Consider the following 20,204-nt stretch of genomic DNA (forward strand, 5'->3'; position numbering starts at 1 on the left):
TCTCTCCTGTCACTGTGAATGGTCATCTCATTATCCTTGCAAAGATGAAGGTTCTGATTGCTTATTTAGCCTTTTCCAACACATCCTTTATCCTTGTATGTGTGTGTGTGTGTTTAAGGGGGAGTATTTGGGGCACCTTGTTATAGCCTGTCAAGGATCAAAGTCTAGGCTCCATTCTTGGTCCTTGCTAATGAGAGTAGAGTTGGGAGCCAAAAGCTTACTCTGTGGTGTTTTATTAGCGTAGTAGTGGCATATCTCCTAAAAGTTTCTTGCCTTACTAGACAGCCCCTCACCTTGTCCTTTAGATAAACTGTTGTTGGGGGCTCTTCTTTCTGTGATTGTTGTTATTTCCAGGTTACTGGCTTTTCCATCTCCATGGACACCACAGGATAGGGGCTGAATGGTACCACCTGGTGGCGATGAAAGTCTCATCTCCCTTTCTTCCCTGACACCACCCAGCATGGGTGTGGGAGTGGTCCATGGAGTCTAGTGAAGGGGCATCTAGGCTCCTCACTCAGACTTTGTTGAAATCTTCTGTGGTGTTTGTCTGAATGTTTTCTGTCATGATGAACTGTCCCTTTGCTGGCACTTGTCTAGATTGACCTCTGTTTGTTGCCATTTTCTGGTTATTAATCTGTAGTGCTAAATATAAGAAGAATGAAACAAAAATAAAACTCCAGGAACTCACCTCTGTGCCATTGCTTGGGCTCCAAGCTCCCTAGCTGGTCTGCTTCTTCTATTTATCTTTCAGAAGCTTCCTCTGTTTGTTTCATAGATAATCTCCAGTGATTTCAGTTGTGATTGAAGAAAGCAGAAGTTCACTGTATCTGACTATATACGGAAGGAACAGCTGACCAGATTTGCTCATGGGTTTGGTGTGGCATATGAGGGAAAGAGCAGAGTCAGTGGTGACCTTTTTTTGTCTTTACCAACTGGAGGGATGCTGCTGCTATTATTAGAGAAGCAGAAAGCTGAGGTAGAGCTAGCTGGTTGTTAAGAGGAAGCTTTGGTGGGTTTTAGAAGAGTCAAGTTGAGGCTGCACAGTGGAGATGTTTTGTAGGCTCCTGGATCACAGAATCTAGTGTTAAAGGTGGAGGTCTGGGCAGGCATTACATCCTTGAGAGTCATCGTGTGGAGATATATTTAAAGCCATGGGACAAGATGGGACCATTTGGGGAGTGAGGAGGTCAGCCCAAGGACTGAGGCCAAGGATGCTCCATGGTTAAATTCTTCTCAGAGGAGAGAGCGATAAGTTTGGTCAAGTGATACCAAGAGGCACGGTAAGGTATGGCACGTCGTCTGACCCTTGGACTGAACATTCTGCTGGCAGCAACTTTATTTCCCATTTCCCAAGATGGGTTTTCTTTTTTGAAGACTCACGGCTCTTATTTCCCTTTTAACATTTTTTGCACCTTTCTTTTTTTTTCCTTCTTCTTTCTGTAAATAATAATAAATAAATGATAAACACAAATATGGCTTGATAAATTCCACTGCTGGCATGAGGAATTAGAACGAGTGAATTTTTTAGTAGCTGGAGCCATAAATTTCTCAGGGATACCATAACAATTTCTTCAGAGCTATTTGTTTCTATCCTTATTTTTTTTCTGCTTATTTAAACCTACTAATCTATTAACAGATGTCTAAAAAAGAAATATTTTATTTTATTTTATTTTATTTATTTTGGAGAGGCCGAGAAAGGTGGGAGGAGCAGAGGGAGAGGGAGAGAGAGATTCTTTTTTTTTTTTTAAGATTTTATTTATTTATTTGACAGAGAGAGATCACAAGTAGACGGAGAGGAAGGCAGAGAGAGAGAGAGAGAGAGGGAAGCAGGCTTCTTGCTGAGCAGAGAGCCCGATGTGGGACTCGATCCCAGGACCCTAAGATCATGACCTGAGCCGAAGGCAGCGGCTTAACCCACTGAGCCACCCAGGCGCCCCGAGAGAGAGATTCTTAAGCTGGAACCATGTTGGGTGGATCCCAGTGCCGGGCTGGATCTCAGAATCCTGAGATCATGACCTGAGCAGAAATCAAGAGTCAGATTCTTAACTGACTGAGCCAAACAAGTGCCCTGTTTTATTTATCTTATTAGAAATCACTGATATCACAACAGAATGGCTTTCTTCATTTCTTATTACAAGTTAAATAGATTGAGGGGAGCATATGTGGAACCCCTACTATGTGCCATCTTTGTGCCAGCCCACGTACTTGACATTACATATATCATACATATCTACTCCCTTAGATCTGGTGACAGCATTATGAGATAGGGTTTATTGCTGTCATTTCAAAGCCAAGGAAATGTAGAGTGTTTAGATTTCTCAACCCAAAGATCATGCTCTGCAGTGAGCTGCCTTTATTTGCATAATCACCTTCTTGATAACACTGTAGGGAAAATTATGTTTCCATATACACTTTAAAGCCAAATCCATTGGTTAATTAGAGAAGAATTGGTTAAGTCCTATCATTTCCCTTTATAGTTTTGGTATGGTGGGTCAATGTCAGGTGTTCTTTTACTATTTATGACTCTTTACAAACAAGTTTAGGCGTATGGAAGTAACATTAAAGTGACTTTTAAATGTGATTATTTAAAAATAGATTGATCTTTGGAGTGCCTCCCCTAGTACACAAATTGATTATGTCCTGTCTGTGAGTGGCCAAGGCTATTCTTCACATCCAGAGAGCATTGGCTTAGTATCCTTAAGGGAAGTGATACATTTTATGGAAAGCAAAGTGTTAACTTGTTTCCAGAGCAACAGCTGTTGTTATGCAATATGGAGGGTGTTTGCTGTAACAGTTTGCTATGTTGAGTAGCTAGAGAGGGAAGTTTTCCAAAGATGGATCCTGTCACTGCAAATAAATAAATAAAACCAAATCCCCCACTACATCATGTTTAGAGTAGCTATGGGGATGCTATATTTGATCTTTTCAATGATTTTCTGCTTAAAATGGGCAGTTTTGGGAAACTGGTCCTTTCGAGCAGAGACTTGGAAGTTCAGTCTGTGCAGTTCATTATCAAAGGGAAATATTGACCATCTACTTGCTGGGACTCTAACCAGAAGAGCTGGAAGTGACTTCAGAGACTGCTGTCTTTTTTATCGAGAATCAAACAGAAAATTAGGGAGACTGGTTAAGTGACTCTCTTCTAAGGAACACACAGCAAATAGTTGGTAGGTCAGTGAGAACTCAAAGCTGCCAGTAGGCATTTCTGCCACATTCCTTCAGACTGGCTGCTCAGAGAGGCCAAGTCAGTGAAAGATGCCCAGGAAAGATTTATATACGGTAGTTGGTGAATGGCGACTTTGAACATCAAAGGTCACGTTTCCTGCTAAGTGGACAAAACACGACGGTCAGTCTGTTCATGAACAAGCTAAGTGTGAACGTTTGTTCTGGAGTAAAATGAGGCATTGCCCTGCTGGAGATGCCAGCTGTGTGCCAGCTATCTCGTCTGTCCCCACACGACTCCCATCTTCACTGGCTGTACTGGCACTCCCTGCATGCGTGGTTCCCAGCCCAGACTACGCAGGTCTTTCTCCTCAGCTGGCTATGTATTTTTCCAAGGCATTTGCTGGCAGGGACAGGCTACTACTTGCCAGCAAATCCCTTTCACCCCAGCAGTTTGTGATTACCCTCATCTCAATACCTTTATTTTCTTCCTAGAAACTTTGTTGCTTCATTTCTTTTTTACTCTAATTCTTCCATAAGGTTTCCTTGTCCATTTCATTTTCTCCACAGGGCAGGGTGGTTTCCATGAAGTATTATGAGATTTTTTGGTGGCTTTATCAAAGTATTTTATTCCTTCAGGGAAAATAAAACAGAACAAAACAAAACAGGGAAATGCAAATTTCTATAAGAAAGAAAAGGGAGTGTTTTTCTCTTTTTATCTTTGTCTGTCTTTCTCACTGAAAACACTTCCCCCCACAAACAAAACTACAAATCTCCTGCCAGTGGTTGGCTTATTGATAGATAGAAGCTTCATGTGGACAAACAGCCTATTTTGATTTAAGTTAATCGGTGATTTTTCTTATCATTTGTAAGGAAAGTTTCATATAACATGGGCCAAAAATCTTCCATTGGAAAATGATTCTATCTTACATAGACCATTGTGATCTGCCTCCTACTTTCTTTCTCTAACATTTCCCCTGCCACCAAAGCTTCTCTCTGTGCCTTGGCACTAAGTTCCTTGCACCCTGCTTTCTTCCTTGGTATCCTTTGTGCTTTCCGCTCTCTGGCTCCATTTCCTGCATTCCTACTCTCCCTTCTAAGAGTCACCTCCTCCAGGAAGCCTTCTGTCATATGCCAAGATTGGGTTAAGTACCCTTACTTGAATACCTTGGTATATTCTTATGTAATATGCCATTGAGTTCTCTCTTTACTTGACATAGCCAATAGCCATCTGATTGTGTAACTCTCTCCTATTAGACTGCTAGATAACATATATTTTACTTTTATTCATGTCATATCACCAGTAAGTGCTTACCTAGCACAGTGCCTGATACAAGGGAGATTTTTTCAATCAGTATCTAAGTGTAGGTAGATGAAAGAGTGGAATTAATTTAGTTGTTAATCACTTCTTTTGTTGGGTGTTTTATGATAAAAATAGAGGGAACATATCAAATAATTTCATTTCTATGAGATTCCCAAAGTAACTTTTTGATGCAGAAATAGTAGAAACTTCTCTTGAGTCACATCTCTAAGGAAAGGTTTTGGACATATAATTGCAGTATAATAAAAGATCATACAATCCCCTGGAGAAATGTGTTTTCTAGGATGTTAGCGATTCGTAGATGCAAATCATCTGATTTGGGAATCCTAGAACACTTGCAACTAAGTAAGCAAGTCTTGGCAATAATTATTTTCTATTGTCTATATATACAAAAGCTTTGGGCAAACAGGTTCAAATTTAATGTTAACAAAAAGTATATGAATAAAGTGGCCCTAAAAATGTTCTTTTCATGCCTTAATATAAAGTATAATAAGGCTTCTCAGGTAAAGATCAGATTTTTTTTTTTTTTTTTTTTTTTTTTTTTAAGGAACTTAGTCAAGGAGGAAATGCATCTCTTTTCTGGCAATTTTAGAGTTGGGTGGGAAAACTGACATAACTCCCTGTATTCTTGATTCATTTCTGTGTACTGGGTATTCAGGAGCATGGAAAGGGCAGTTATAGTCCTCAGTACCCTTAGCTCCCAGGTGTTAATGTCTCATTGCTTGGTCCTTCAGATCTTCTCTTCCAAGTACCTAAAGTAGGGTTTTAGGTAATAAAGTCTCCCCAGTCATTGTGGTAATGAGGCTGAGACCATGGACTCCTTTCTGTTTTGAATGAGTTTGCTTCATTCTGTCCCATGGCCAAATATTCCACCAGCCTTGGTTGCACAACTTGAGATTTCAGTGGGTGCTGAGTGATAAATTACTGACAATTCTCTCATTCCTACTTTTATTGACCCTCTATTACACTCAGGCATGAAGTTTCCCCTAGGATTAGAATGATGAGCAAGACTGAGTCTTTGCCCCAAAGGAACTCACAGCCAAGAAGTGGAGGTGGTTATGTAAAGGGATCAGGACAGCCCAGAGTGCACTGAATCTCGAGACTGGCATATGTCAGGGACACAGACTGAGGAGCAGGCCAGGCACCCTGCTCATTGTTTCCCTGTGTTAATTCTTTGAGTCCTCTTATAATACCATAAGATAGGTATCATTATTATCACATGCTGGGGAAGGAAATGAAGGCACAGAGAGGCTAAGTAACTTGCTCAAGGTCACACAGCTGGGATGGGGTATTGCACCTCTTGAGTCTAGCTATACTCCTCGTGGTTCTACACTCTCCTGCCTTTTGGTGGAGATGAGGAGGTAACTCCACGATGTCCCTTCAAGGAGGGAAGGAGCTTGACTAGATCTCAAGTATATGTAGGAAGCCTGATTCATTCTAGTGAGGGGAAAGAGTACTGCAAAAGCCTAGAGGCATAACAGCGTTTCCCACTAGGAAACTTCAGTAAAATTTCAGCATTTTTGGAGGATCAGGTAAGAGGAGCCAGACTGGGAGGGATTTGAGCCTGGAAGACTGTGATGCAGCCGTGGCAGTTTGAGAAACACACACACACACACACACACAGAGCCACAATGAACACAGAAACTAATGGTGTCTGAGACTGAACTCAGACAGCCCTGTATTCAAATCCTGACATCATCATTTACTGGCTGTTTAATTTTTGGAACTGTCTTTAGCCTCTCCAGCCTTATGGGTAAACTACAGAGTAGGGAAGAAACCGTGGAAAGGCTGAGCCACTGGCATACAGCACCTGTGCAGTCAAGTTGGCAGCTCCAGAGAGACCTGAGAGTCCTGTGGTCCCCAACCTGGCTGCACATTCCTTCCTCCCAGGGGGCTTTAAAAAAATATAATCCTGTGTGTCCACCCTGAGAGATTCTCACCTAAATGAACTGGGATGGAATCCTGGCTTGGGTATGACATTAAAATCCTCCAGGCGGCTCTGATGCTCAGGCAGGGACACAGCCTGCCCCTCTAGGCCCTCTGAGGCAGCAGGGGTCAGAGGAAGACCTCAGAGCTGGAGGTTAATCTGGTCCCCTGTATTAGGGTCTGAGTGTCCTTGTACACAATACCTCTGTACAGAAGGAAAACACTTTATTCTACCCCCTCAGGTTCAGTGACTGTAACCCTGCAAATTAGACTATAAAAAGAGAGGAATATGAGAAAAGGTTTTATTGGTATGAATGTATATGGAGACCTTCATAGAAAAATGAAGAGCCAAAGGAGCAGATAGGCCTGGAGCTTATATGCCTTTTTAACAAAGGACGATGGATGTGATGTGACAAAACAGAGGAGAAGGGGTTTTGGGCTCATGGTGGCAAACTGAGAAAGTGACTAGAAAATATATAGGGGGAGTAGGGGGCAATAAGAGTACTCGGGTAGATTTGTTCACAGACCCACCCTGGTGCTGACTTGCTGTCTGCTTTCCCCCGGTAAGAGTGGACTTGTGGCAGTCCCCATTTCTCAAAAGTTTCTGCTTTTAGTCAGAAAAGGAAGATTCCCCACAGATTTCTTTCCACATTCACTGATTCTCATTGGCTTCCAGCTCAAAATAATCTTACCCAAAGTGGCATATTTTGGGGTGACACATTCTGATCCCCTTCACCTCACTTCCAAGTGCCTTTAGTTCCTTGCTCCTGTGACCTTGAGCATGCCGGCTGCTCCTGCAATCAAGCTGCACTGTACTAGTACCCCTGTTACCCACGACCACCACCCCTTCTGCTTCTAGTATTGCAAAGTCCAGCAGACCCCCGCCCACCCCCAAAGATCGTTAGGAGAAGAAACTAGATAATGACCATGGATGCACTCTCAAGCCTGGAAAGCTCTTGAAATTATGTGAAGAAACCCATGTTTCTCCTGCTGTAGGGACTTTGCCAAGGTCACAGCCCGCACAGGACATCAGGCCTCTGCCCCACCTACCTAAGACACTCCTTCTTCCCTGTTTGCTATAGGGAGGTAAATAAATTCCATCAGGACTTTCAAGGTTCTTTTTGTTCTGAAAAAAAAAAAAAAAAAAAAAAAAAAATCAATGGACCATGGAGAGCACGTGACTTGGCTTGGCACGTCCACAGTTGCGGAGCTCAGACGCGGACACACTGTACAGCCTGTCCTTCTGCTTTGGTGAAGGCATGACTGTATTTTTAGACCTGCCCGACGCTGCCAAGACAAGTAGTGTATGGAGATGCAGGACAGGCTTGCTGGCCTGTGTAACAGAAGCGTCTTGCCTACAGCTACGGCAACATATGCTGGAGGTTCTCATTTGCTGCTGAGGATGGTGGAGGGGGGTAGCGTGTTTTGTTTTGGCTTCTCATAAAACATTTTATAGCACTTCACACTGTGTGCGCGAGGATGTGTCGAAACATAGGATTAGCTTTATGAACTAGCTTTGTGAGGCGTCTGAGGCAAGATAGCAAGTTTTGGAAAATGAATAACACTTAAGTTTATCCTTAAACTGCAAATACAATATTTACATTTTTATATACACAATAAAATAATTTATCAAAACACTACGAATTTGGAATTGTGATCATTTGGGTTGACTTTTTCCCTCTATACTCCATACAGAAGGTTGATTGTATACATTATAATATTACAAAATCAAGAGGAGATTTGTTAATATCTTAAGAGGACAAACTGTTCTGGCATACAAATGAAAACCCCATGAAAACAGGCTTTATTTCTTGCTGGTTTCTCACCTCCTGTAACAACAGCCTATCACTAAAGCTGATTTCATTTCTATCCTGACTTCCCAGCTTTAGGCCCCAGTTGGAATAACCACCTCACCAGTTTCCCGTGTTCTGTTCTTTTTCTTACCAGTTTATTCTCTGGACAGCGGGAGGAGTGGTATTCGGATACACATGTGGCTATAATTGCTGATAACTGACCTTCAGGGGCTCTCTAGGACCAGTACGATAAGGACCAACACTTTCTGAGTGGCACATGAGGCTGTGACTACCTTCCTGTCCCTCGTTTCTTGGCGCCTTTGTCCACAGGGGAGGCAGCTGCAGGGAGCTGTTTTTATTTCCCAATGCACGGGAAACTCGGATTGGATTGACCTTCCTCCTGCCTTCTGCCATTTCAACTATAATCGGAACTGTAGGGCGTTACTCAGGACCGTTCAACCCTGAAATAGTGGCTTCTCAGGGCAGTTGTCCATCCGGCTCCAGGCTATGCTGTGCATACCTTTGCTGGGGCGCCTATCACCCAGTCTTAAACTGACTTGTTTTTCCCTCCCTAGATTGAACTTGTGAGGACAAGGATTATGTCTTACTCTAGTGGTCTTTGGTGCCTAGACAGCTGTGGAAGTATGTTTGCTAAGTTAAGTAGTGTATGGTTGTCAACCACACACTGATTCACCAAGCAAGCCTGGCAGGGTCTCTCTTTGCAATCCCTTGGGAGACACTGGCTTGAATTGCTGGATGGGTGTGAATGGCTGGGAATGGAACATCTTATAAAATAATCCAGAGTTAAAAATTCAGGGTGCTTCTAAGCATCATCAAAATTAATGAGTTTTAGGGCATGTTTATTACATTCTTTGTGGAAAAAGAGATACTGTAGGGTTTTATTTTTCTAACCTTGTAGATGGGATTCAAAGCAGATGCCAGTTCTGCCATTAGTTTCCCATTTGAGATCCGCGGTAATCCGCACACATGCAAAAATGTGCGTGCGTGCACACACACACACTCATCCCTATGCACGATATTGATGTACACAATTAATAGTCTGCTTTATTCATGACCTTCATGGTCCTAGTGTTTGGGGTGATTTTTACGTTTCTTCCCTGAAGGATGCTTAATACATATACATATCTCTCTACATTTCCTAATTATGTCACTTTGGAATTTGATCTTTTAGGTATATCCAAGGTATGAACTCTTTTTGATGTATGTTTCAGTCTGAAATTTGAATTTGCAGTGCAGTTAATATTCTTTATGTTAGGTACTTTTTATGAGTAAAACACATTGTGAACAGAGTTTTGCATTCCATATATGCTCTTATTTAACAAACTAGACAATCCGTAATGACTTGATGTGTCTTTTCTTCATGAAAAAGCAAAAGGATAGTCCTCAAATGAAAATTAGAAAAATACTGTATGTTAGTGAACGTATAAAAATATGAAGGGACGTACACGGGATATACTGAGAGGACGTTTCAGGATACCCAGGCTGATGATTTTTTTTTTCCTCATTTTTTTTAAAATTTATTTTCAGCATAACAGTATTCATTGTTTTTGTACCACACCCAGTGCTCCATGCAGTCCGTGCCCTCTCTAATACCCACCACCTGGTTCCCCCAACCTCCTACCCCCCCATTTCTTCAAACCCTTCAGATTGTTTTTCAGAGTCCATAGGGCTGATGATTTTTAATCTGGATCTACAAGGATGAAGTTACCAAGTAAATTGGTAGTGAAAGTTAATACTGTAAGGGTAAAAGCTTAATCTATTTAGGAAAATAAACTGGGTACTCTAAAAGAAGCATTTCTACAACATCTGTTCTTAGAGTAATTACTAGTCATCCTCATTACAACACCCGAGCAAGGAGCCCTTTGTTAGGTCAATTCACCAATTTATTTAGAATCAACAGAACTTCATTGCTTTAAAAGTAGTCGTTAATTCTGGCCTTCTGCAGATTCAGATGATGCTTTCTTTTAATTAATCCGAATTGTGATTATATAGATTACATGTAAATCTATTTACATTGTAAATCTTGCTTCATGTTCTGGTAGGAATTAATAGAAATCCAATATTGTTTAAGTTAAATTGAATTGTACTTAGTAGTACAAATGGATTTTTAGAGTTGTTTTCACTTGGCACAGTCCAAAGGTTGCAAAGACAAAACTTCACAGTTTTTATAGCTCCTATAAGCAATAAGAAAATGAATGAAGTATCCTCTGAGATACAGTCATGATCTAGGGGTCTTAAATAATAAAAACCACTAAGCAAATAGAAACATCCTCCCAGCCAAAGTTCCAAAGGTGTAGATACATTAGAACTGAAAGCTTGTCCCCATGAAATTAGTAGATATCTTTTATGTGTCAATTACATCGTTGACAAGGACATTTTATTACAAAGTGGGTAAAAATTAATAATAGTAATAGCAAATGTATGTGAATACTCACTGCATGTAGCTCCTTTCCTTGTATTTTCTCAATTCTTTCTATAAGCTTATGTGAAGGATATTGTTTTCCATCTCAGAAAACTATGGTCTGTGAGAGTCACACAATTAGTGGATAGACCCCAGTATCATGTTTGACTCCGAAAACACATAGACTTCCTTCATTTTATGTTAACGATTTTCTGATTGCCTCTGTTTTACTTTAGATAGTGAAAGAACTCTACCCAATTCCACAAGACAATTCTGAATTACGAGTGAACATTTTAGATCTGGAATCAACGTGTGCCACATATGCAAACTAGGTAATATAATTAGCTAGGGAACAGGAAGTTCCAAAAAATTCTGAAATAAGCTTGAAGTTACGCACTTTTGAATGCTGAAGCACGAGGAGAAAAATAAAGCCCACAGTGACTGCAGGAAGGAGTCTCTCTTGGAAGCGATTTCTGTGTGGTCACGACTCTCAGGCACGAGGTTCGCCCTTGCCTTAAATGCAGATCTGTTGCTCCGCCTTTTCTAAGGAATCAGAATCAAAATCAGGCTATTTTGTTAGAGCAAAGGACAGGACGGGAACTGGCAGCTGTCAGGAACAGCAGCAGCTCTGAAGAGCATCCATCCACATCCCTGGTTTGCTCTCTTTCCCTCTCTCCCTCCACAGGTGCTTCTCTCCTTTCAGCCCCGCTGCTTTTCTCCTGAGAGGCGTGTCCTGCTGCTGCTGTCCTCTCTGTGGTCCGCTTCATAATGCCTGCCCTCTTGCTTGCATATGGCTCTTCTAGACCCAGCAGCGACCAGTGCTTCCTTTTAACTTCAGCCTTGATGAGTAGATCACCTCATGTTTCCAGTTTTCCCATTCTCCAGGGATCACAAGGATTAGCCCAACTCATCTTTACAAAACATAGGTCGTAAGACATGGGTCAGAGGTCACCGTGTTTGAGCTGTCTTTGTGTTAGGTGTCTGACCTCATTTGTTTGTATTTTGGGTATTTAAGAGTAGAGTCCCATGTTCTAATACAGGGCCAATGCCTTCTTAGAGGTTAGCGGACAAGGAAACGTCCCATGGAAGACAGTATGTCAAACACAACTTCTCTTCTGCACAGTGTGCTGGAATCTAAAGGGATTTCCAAACGTCGATGGTACATAAAAGCAGCACGCAAGCTCTCTGAGGAAAGTAATTCACTTTCCTATTACTGAACACAGTACCACCTGCTGTGTAGTGTTCATGCAATTTAAATAATAGTGTAAATAAAAGCAACCACAAAATAAATGCTATTCTTTGATTTCTTATTTTATGTCGCACACTTCACATACATTATTAATAATTCTTCCAAAACTCTAAAGGATGGATGGAAACATCTGCATTTTACAGAAGAGATAGATGTTCAGGAAGCTTAAGTGACTAGTCCAAGATAACGTCACATGTAAGTGGTAAATACTGAGGTCACCCTGATTGTAAAACCTTCATGTCTTTGTGCTGACAATATATTTTTGTATTTCAATAGTCGAGAATACTTTAAAGAAATGAAGATGAGAAAAATACTAGGTCACATTTATGCAGATACTCACCTTTGCTGTTTTTCTTCCTTTATTCCTCAAGTTTCAAGTGAACCCTGGTGTCCTTTCTTTCAACCTAAAGAAATTCCTTCTCCTATGTCCTTAGAGGACAGGTCTGCTTAGATATATTCTGTCTTCTTCCTTGAGAAATGGCTTTTTTAAATCTTCATCCCTGGAAGATATTTTTCATTAGAAGGAGAATTTGAGGTTGATAATTCTTTTCTTTTTTTGCCTTAAAGATATTGTTCTACTCTCTCCTGGCCTCCATCATATCTGATGAGAAAATGTGGTCCCCTGTATTGTTGAATTGTTGTCCCCTGTATTCAATCTGTCTTCCCCCCTACCCACCTGTGATGACTTTTAAAAACGTTTTCTTTATCTATGGTTTTCAGTAATTATATTGTTATGTGTCTGGGCTTATTTTTTTTCTTCAGTGTTTGTTCTTTGGAGTTTGTTGAGTTTTTTGTATCTATAAATTTATCTTTCACTAAATCTGGGAATTTTTCAGGCATTATTTCTATGAATGTTCGTTCTGCACTAATATGGTCTGCCTCTGCCTTAGGGACTCCAGTGGCACAAATGTGACATCTTTTGATTTTCTCTGTCAAGTCACTGAGACTCTAGCCATTTTTAAAAAGATTTTTTTAAATTTATTTGAGAGATAGAGAGTTAGAGAGAGAGTGCATGAGCAAGGGGAGAGGCAGAGGGAGAAACAGACTCCCCCTGAGCAGAGAGCCCAATGTGGGACTTGATCCCAGGACTTTGGGATCATGACCTGAGCCGAAGGTAGATGCTTAACTGACTGAGCCACCCAGGCACCCTTGCCTCTAGTGATTTTTTATTTCAATTTCTTTTCTTTCTGTTCAGACTAGATAATTTCTTTTTTTTAATTTTTAAAAAATGTATTAATTTGACAGAGAGAGATCACAAGTAGGCAGAGAGGCAGGCAGAGAGAGAGAGAGAGAGGAGGAAGCAGGCTCCCTGCTGAGCAGAGAGCCCAATGTGGGACTTGATCCCAGGACCCTGGGATCATGACCTGAGCCGAAGGCAGAGGCTTTAACCCACTGAGCCACCCAGGTGCCCCAAGACTAGATTATTTCTACTGCTCACTCCTCAAGTTCACTTGTTCTTTCTCATCTCCATTCTGCTATTGAGCTCATTTCATGGATTCTAAGCTTCAGATATATTTTTCACTGCGATTTAGTTCCTTTTTTTTTAAAGATTTTATTTATTTATTTGACAGAGAGATAGATCACAAGTAGGCAGAGAGGCAGTCAGAGAGAGAGGAGGAGGCAGGCTCCCCGCTGAGCAGAGAGCCCAATGTGGACCTCGATCCCAAGACTCTGGGACCATGACCTGAGCCAAAGGCAGAGGCCTTAACCCACTGAGCCACCCAGGCGCCCTAGTTCCTTTTTTTATAGACTCTATTTCTTTTAAGAATTTCTTTCTTTCATTTCAAGAGCGTCCACCTTAGTTCATAGAAAATGGTTCTAGTAGCTGCTTTAAAGTCTGTGTGATAATTCACACATTTGAACCGTCTTTGGGTTGGCATCTGCTGATTGCTCATTCCTTTGAGAATTGGTCGAATTTGGTTGTTAGTATTTGGATTATAGCCTGGACATTTTGAACATTATATCGTTAGACCTTGCACACTGTGAAACTTCTCTGGAGAATATTTGTTTGTTGTTTGAACAAGCAATCTACTTGCATGATATGTCCTTTGCTTTTGTGGTGGTCTTGTCAAGGTCAGTTAAGTTTTCAAAGACTTTGAGATGCTGTTTGGGTCTGCTGGGGCATATATATCCCTCAGGGCTTGCTCTGGTTCTTGGGTGATGTGGCACTGTAATTCAGTTTTCAAAGTCTTCATCGTACTTCTTTGGGCATTTTTGGTGCATGTACAACTTGAAGGTGAGCTCAGCACTTGTGTGGGTTCAAACACAGGATTAGAGATTCTCTTCTCTGGTTCTGTTTCATCTGTGGTTTTCTTCCATATTCTCAGTCTCCCAGGATCCACTTTTCCAGTTTTTCTCACTGGAAAGATGTTTCTCAGAGTTGGCCTCCTGGGCCATGGCCTACTTTCCCGCAGTTGTACCATAGTGCAAAGCAGTGAAAGAAGAGGAAAACCCATAGCACTGGTTCCTTCGCTCTTTGCAAACCGGGTGTCCTTTTTTCTGCTGCTGCTGCTGCTTCTTCTTTTTTATTTTTTAAGGGTTTTTTTTTTTTTTTTTTAAATTTGAGAAAGAGAACCTGAGTAGGCAGGAGAGGTAGAGGAAGAGAATCTTCAAGCAGATTCTCTGCTAAGCACGGAGCCTAATGCAGGGGGCAGCTGGATATGGGACTTCATCCCAGGACCCATGAGATACGACCTGAGCCAAAACCAGGAGTTGGTCACTCAATCCACTAAACCTCCCAGGCACACCATTTTTCTGCTTTTTGTAGCCAAAAGGTTGAATCATCATTTGGGATCTTAGGTGTCCATGTCTCCCCGGGGTAGCAGTACAGATTTACTTTTGAGGTCTCGAGGCAGGCTGGTTGAATAAAAAGAGAAAATTCAACACGGAGACTTTCCCCATACTCTGGCTTATAGGGAGCCCCTTTCCTGCTGATCTAGCCAGAATGATCTTAACTCCAGATTTTTTTTTTGTTTTTGTTTTTTTGTTTTGCTGTTTGCACTTTTTTTTTAAAGATTTTATTTATTTATTTGACAGACAGAGATCACAAGTTGGCAGAGAGGCAGGCAGAGAGAGAGGGGGAAGCAGGCTCCCCGTTGAGCAGAGAGCCTGATGCGGGGCTGGATCCCAGGACCCTGAGACCATGACCCAAGCCGAAGTCAGAGGCTTAACCCATTGAGCCACCCAGGCGCCCTTGCTGTTTGCACCTTTTATAAAGTTCCCAATTTGGCTTGCTTTCAGGAAAAATCCAGAAAGAGAAAAAAAAGGATAAACTCAGAAAACTCTTTGTAGCCAATTTTATCTTTTCTTAAGTTTTGATTTCTCTCCTTAAGCCACTTGCCGTTTACTTTCCTGACTCCTCAGATAGCTGTTTGCCAAGTGTGTCCACATTTAAGTTGTGGTGAGGGGAGCCACAGAATAGGCTCCTTATTCTGTGGACTGCCTCTTAATCATGTTTTCACCCCTAATACTTGCCACAGAACCTACCACATGATAGACAATTAAGTAATTGAAGGGAATACAAGCGTAAAATGTGAGGCTCACCAAGGTGAAGGAAATCTTTGTGTGTGTATGTGAATGAAAATGTAAAAAGTGAAGCTTGCCAATTCTCCAGTAAATTCTGGTATGACCCGGACAGAACGTGTTTGGCTCACTGTCTACCACTCTTCCCACGCTCAAAGATGTTCAGTACTTCTCCTCTGCTTGGCACCCTGCAGAGCCTGAATGCAGCCAAAGAATATTCCTAGCACCCCAAACCCAGAAACCACTGGCAAGTGAAAAGCATGGGATGTGGGGTACAAGCTGGTCTTTCACTCCTGTTTTTCACACGTGTCTGCACACAATTTCCAGCTTTTGTTTCCAATTTAAAGGCAGGGCCTTCTCCCCACAAATTTCCATCTTCCTATACTCTTTACTCTAAGATTCTAGCTGATGGGCACAGATTTCCCCTTCCCAGGTGGGCTTGTGGAAGAAAATCATTTATTTTGCTTTCTTATACAAAGTTTTATGTTTTCATTAAAAAATGTAATTTGACTAATGCGTTTTATGGAGCTTTCCCTCATTTATACCAAAAAGAACTTGTTAGTGTTTTGGACCTTGGGAAATGATGAATTTGTTTAATAGATCAGTAATTATCCCACTCAAAAATGATCATTAGAATTCCTCTTTGTTTGATTACTATGTATCACCAAACCCACAATCCATTTATCACCAGCTGCATCTGTTAATTCAGCTTTGCTGGTCCATGCATAAGAGACTACTCTAACTTTTCATTTTGAGCCTTTCTAAGAAAAATATTGCTAGAAAGTAGTATGCCTTAAATATATCTGATTTAAAATCTCTGTACAAACTTTTAATTATGGTTTTGTTTGCCATTTTTCTTACTGAAGACTATTATCTAGTAGAATTACAGTCTAAATAGAAGTATACTTGTTAGGGGATTGGGGGTGATTATTAGCTTGTAGGGGGTGACAGTGGTAGTAAGAAATGATGCCTGTAAATGTGAATGACTTTTCATGTCTTTGTACGTTTGGTATGAAACACCCTAACACTAGGTATTTACTTAAGGGAGCTCTTTCCAGAACTTTAGGACATTCCCACTTCTAAAGTGGAAAACAAGGTCAGGAAAATGAGCTCTGAGAGCGTACTGAGCATGTGTGTGGTGCAAATACCAAACACGAGTTAGTTAAAGGTTGACATCACTGAGTACAAAGTCATTCAGGACACATGGCTTGGGATTCCGCCTCACTCTGCTGGTACCGAAATCAGAACAATAAAGAGGAAAGAAACTGACTGTGTGGTACAATCCAAGTGGGGTTCACAATCTAAATGCGGTTTTCTTTTCTCCTTTCCCCTCTGGGGTCTCCAGTTTACCGTGGTTTCTGGGCAGTCCTGATGCTTCTGGGGGTCATCACCGTGGTGACTGCAAGCTTTCTGATCATCTGTGCAGCTCCCTTTGCAAGCCATGTTCTCTATAAAGCCGGTGGAGGTGGTTACCTTGCTGCAGGTATGTGCGAGGCAAAGGGTGTGATTTCCAGCCATGGCTTTTCTGTATATCCTCATATTTTCCTTTTCTAGTTTCAGGTTTCAGACCTCTATAGTAATAATACAATGATATTCGTACACAGTTTTGCTTGAGTGCCCACAACTTGCAGTCCCTTCTCTAGAGACTTGTGTTTTCCATGTTCTTCACAGCATTTGCTTACTGTATCCACATGGTAGGAAGAAGCCACTAGAAGGAAAGGCTCTGTTCTTTAGCCTCGCTTAACCTGTTTATTTTCTATCTGTAAAATGGGTCCAGATCATGTCTCTCTGTAACATCAGGATATGGGTGAGGTTTTCTGTGCACTCTTAAAGAGATAGCCGTATGATGATATTACAAACTGGCATGATTTATTTATCACAGGCAAAAAACATCTCTTTCTACGGTGTCAGGACTCACTTTTCTTAATTGTGGTTCGTGTGTGTTATAGAAATACATTCTTTCCTTGGCTTAACCTGCATTTTTTTTTAGTCAGATTTCCAACTAGTCTTTTTAATGCCTGTTACAGAGATCTTAGCACAGATAAGAAAATAATTGACTAGATGTGTCTTGCAAATATCAAGTGTTTTTCATTTAATTGGGAAATAAAAGCAAGAACATTAATCTGAAAACAGATAAGCATAGATGATTTGTAAAGAGAAGAGTTCTAGAAAATGAGACAAACATCACTATGACCAAAACCAAATCGTACATGGCTATGCTATATTGTAACACCAAATTGGGACACAGAGTTTCTGTATGAAATGGTAGTGATAGTAAAGAAACAGAATGGATAACATTGTCATCTCTAAATCATTGCAGAGACAGCCTCTGATGTCCATCATCATTTAATTGATGACCAACCAACAGTTCAAGCACACTTATTACATAACATTGTGCTTAATTCTGTGGAGGGACTAGAAAGAATAATCAGATATGGATCCTCTGTTCAAAGAGTTCAAAAAAGAAAAAAAGAAACAACCCACCAAAACCAAAACCCACCCTCTGAATAAGTGTCCTGTTTAATCTCTTCTGTCATTCTTTTGTCTTTTATTCAATTCCTTTCCTCACTGGTTTTTCATGGACCTTGCTTTCAAGGGCCTGATCGACCTACAAAATTCACCATTTTAAAGTATATAATGCAGTGTTTTTCAATACATTTCCAGATTTGTACAAATATTACTGCTCTCTGATTCCAGAATAATTTTTTTAAAGATTTTATTTATTTGAGACAGAAAGCATAAACAGAGTGAGCAGCAGGCAGAGAGAGAGAGGGAGAAGCAGTCTCCCCACTGAACAGGGATCCCCATGCACAGCTTGATCCCAGAACTCTGGGATCATGACCTGATCTGAAGGCAGCTGCCCAACTGACTGAGCCACCCAGGCACCACTAATTCCAGAATATTTTTATCACCTCACAAAGAGACCTCATATTGTCTCCCCTCCCTCCCTCCCCCAACCCTGAGTTAATACTCATCTACTTTCTATGTCTGTGGGTCAGCCTATTCTGGAAATTTCATTATCAATGGATTCCCACAATGTGTTGCCTTTTGTGTCAGGCTTTTTTCACTTCAATCTCAATTTATAATCTCTCTTCTTTAATTCATAATTCCATAAGACCAAATCCCTCATAAGCCATAAAACTGAGCATTTTCTGAGCCAAATATGTTTTCCTTCTCCAAACCACTTTCTAACTTTTGTTTGTTTCAAGGTCTTGTGAAGGTACATATTTTTCCATGATCTTCCCAGAAATAACAGCTGTTAGAATGTGTAAATATTTGTTTCTTCTCATTCCTTACCTTTCTTTTAAAATATTTTCCAATAAAGGAAGTATGTATAGTTGACCCTTGAACAGTTTGGGTTTGAAACTGTGGGTCCACTTATACATGGATTTTATATATATATGTGTGTGTATATATATATATACTATATATATAGTATATATATAATATATATACACATACGTACATATATATATATATAGCACAGTCCTGTAAATCTGTTTTTTCTTTCTTATGTTTATACAATCCAGTCCAGTAAATATATAGTACAGTCCTGTAAATCTCTTTTTTCTTTATATTTTTCTTATGTTTCTTTTCTTAGCTTAATTTATTATAAGAATACAGTGTATAAACGTACACAAAGTATGTGTTAGTTGATTATATTATCAGTAAGACTTCTCTGGTCAACAGTAGGCTATTAGTCATGAAATCTTAGGGAAGTCAAAAGTTACAGGCAGATTTTTAATTACAGTTAAGTTTTTGTGGTGCCAAAAGTTATAGGCAAAAAAAAAAAAAAGTTACAGGCAAATTTTCAACTGCGGTTAAGATTTGAGGAAGTTGAAATTTTCTTTTCTTTTTTTTATTATGTTATGTTAATCACCGTACAGTATATCATTAGTTTTTGATGTAGTGTTCCATGATTCATTGTTTGCATGTAACACCCAGTGCTCCATGCAATACATGTTCTCCTTAGTACCCATCATCAGGCTCACCCTTTCCCCTCTAAAACCCTCAGTTTGTTTCCTGGAGTCCATAGTCTCTCATGGTTTGTCTCCCCCACTGATTCCCCCCTTCATTTTTCCCTTCTTTCTCCTAATGTCCTCCATGCTATTCCTTATGTTCCACAAATGAGTGAAACTGTATGATAATTGACTTTCTCTGCTTGACTTATTTCACTTAGCATTCTCTCCTCCAGTTCTGTCCATGCTGATACAAAAGTTGGGCATTCATCCTTTCCAATGGCTGAGTAGTAGTCCATTGTGTATATGGACCACATCTTCTTTATCCATTCATCTGTTGAAGGGCATCTTAACTCTTTCTGTGGTTTGGCTATTGTGAACATTGCTGTATGGGCAGATTTTCAACTGCACAAGGGTTGGTGCTCCTAACCCCACCATATTCAAGGATCAAGTGTAAAAGCATGAGTTTAGTACACATTATGGAAGCACGTTGTTTTAAACTCAGGAATGCTCTGATCCTTGGTTTAGTCTGATTAAAGAATTGTATGTCTGTGTGTGTGTTTAGAGCTTTTGGAAAAAAAAAAAGTGTTGGTCATTTTTACATTGTGCAAGAAGGTAGTATATCCAAAGAATTTTGTTTGGCTGAAAACTCTGTAGGAAGGAAAAGCATTTGGTATGTATTCATATGCCATTGACCAGTGTGTTTTCTTTTTGTGAGGCATCTTTGCGGTGTGTGGGGACGGGGCTGCGGTTCCCCTTCCTCAGATCTTCTTGTGGAGTACCCTGGGAACTGAGAAGTGTCCATGGTATTCTGGGACCCATTCTGCAAACAACCAAACTGAATAATTCC

General features: G+C 40.6%; 1 protein-coding gene across 5 annotated transcripts in view; it reads left to right on the forward strand.

Moving 5' to 3' along the window:
- TMEM182 (transmembrane protein 182) overlaps positions 1 to 20,204 on the forward strand; it is a 57,063-nt gene that overhangs the window by 22,151 nt on the left and 14,708 nt on the right. The window contains exons 1-2 of one of the 5 annotated variants that reach the window (XM_047746319.1): positions 1,134 to 1,285; positions 16,741 to 16,878. The exons of 1 other annotated variant lie outside the window; for it this stretch is intronic. In XM_047746319.1, coding sequence (XP_047602275.1) covers positions 16,767 to 16,878 — 112 coding nt within the window. In that variant the 5' untranslated portion in view covers positions 1,134 to 1,285; positions 16,741 to 16,766. Of the gene's footprint in view, positions 1 to 1,133; positions 1,286 to 7,016; positions 7,023 to 9,150; positions 9,156 to 16,740; positions 16,879 to 20,204 lie in introns of those variants that run through there. 3 more of the 5 variants (XM_047746318.1, XM_047746321.1, XM_047746316.1) reach the window with 3 other exon arrangements.

This window comes from Lutra lutra, chromosome 9 (assembly GCF_902655055.1).
Source record: "Lutra lutra chromosome 9, mLutLut1.2, whole genome shotgun sequence".
NCBI lineage: Eukaryota > Metazoa > Chordata > Mammalia > Carnivora > Mustelidae > Lutra > Lutra lutra.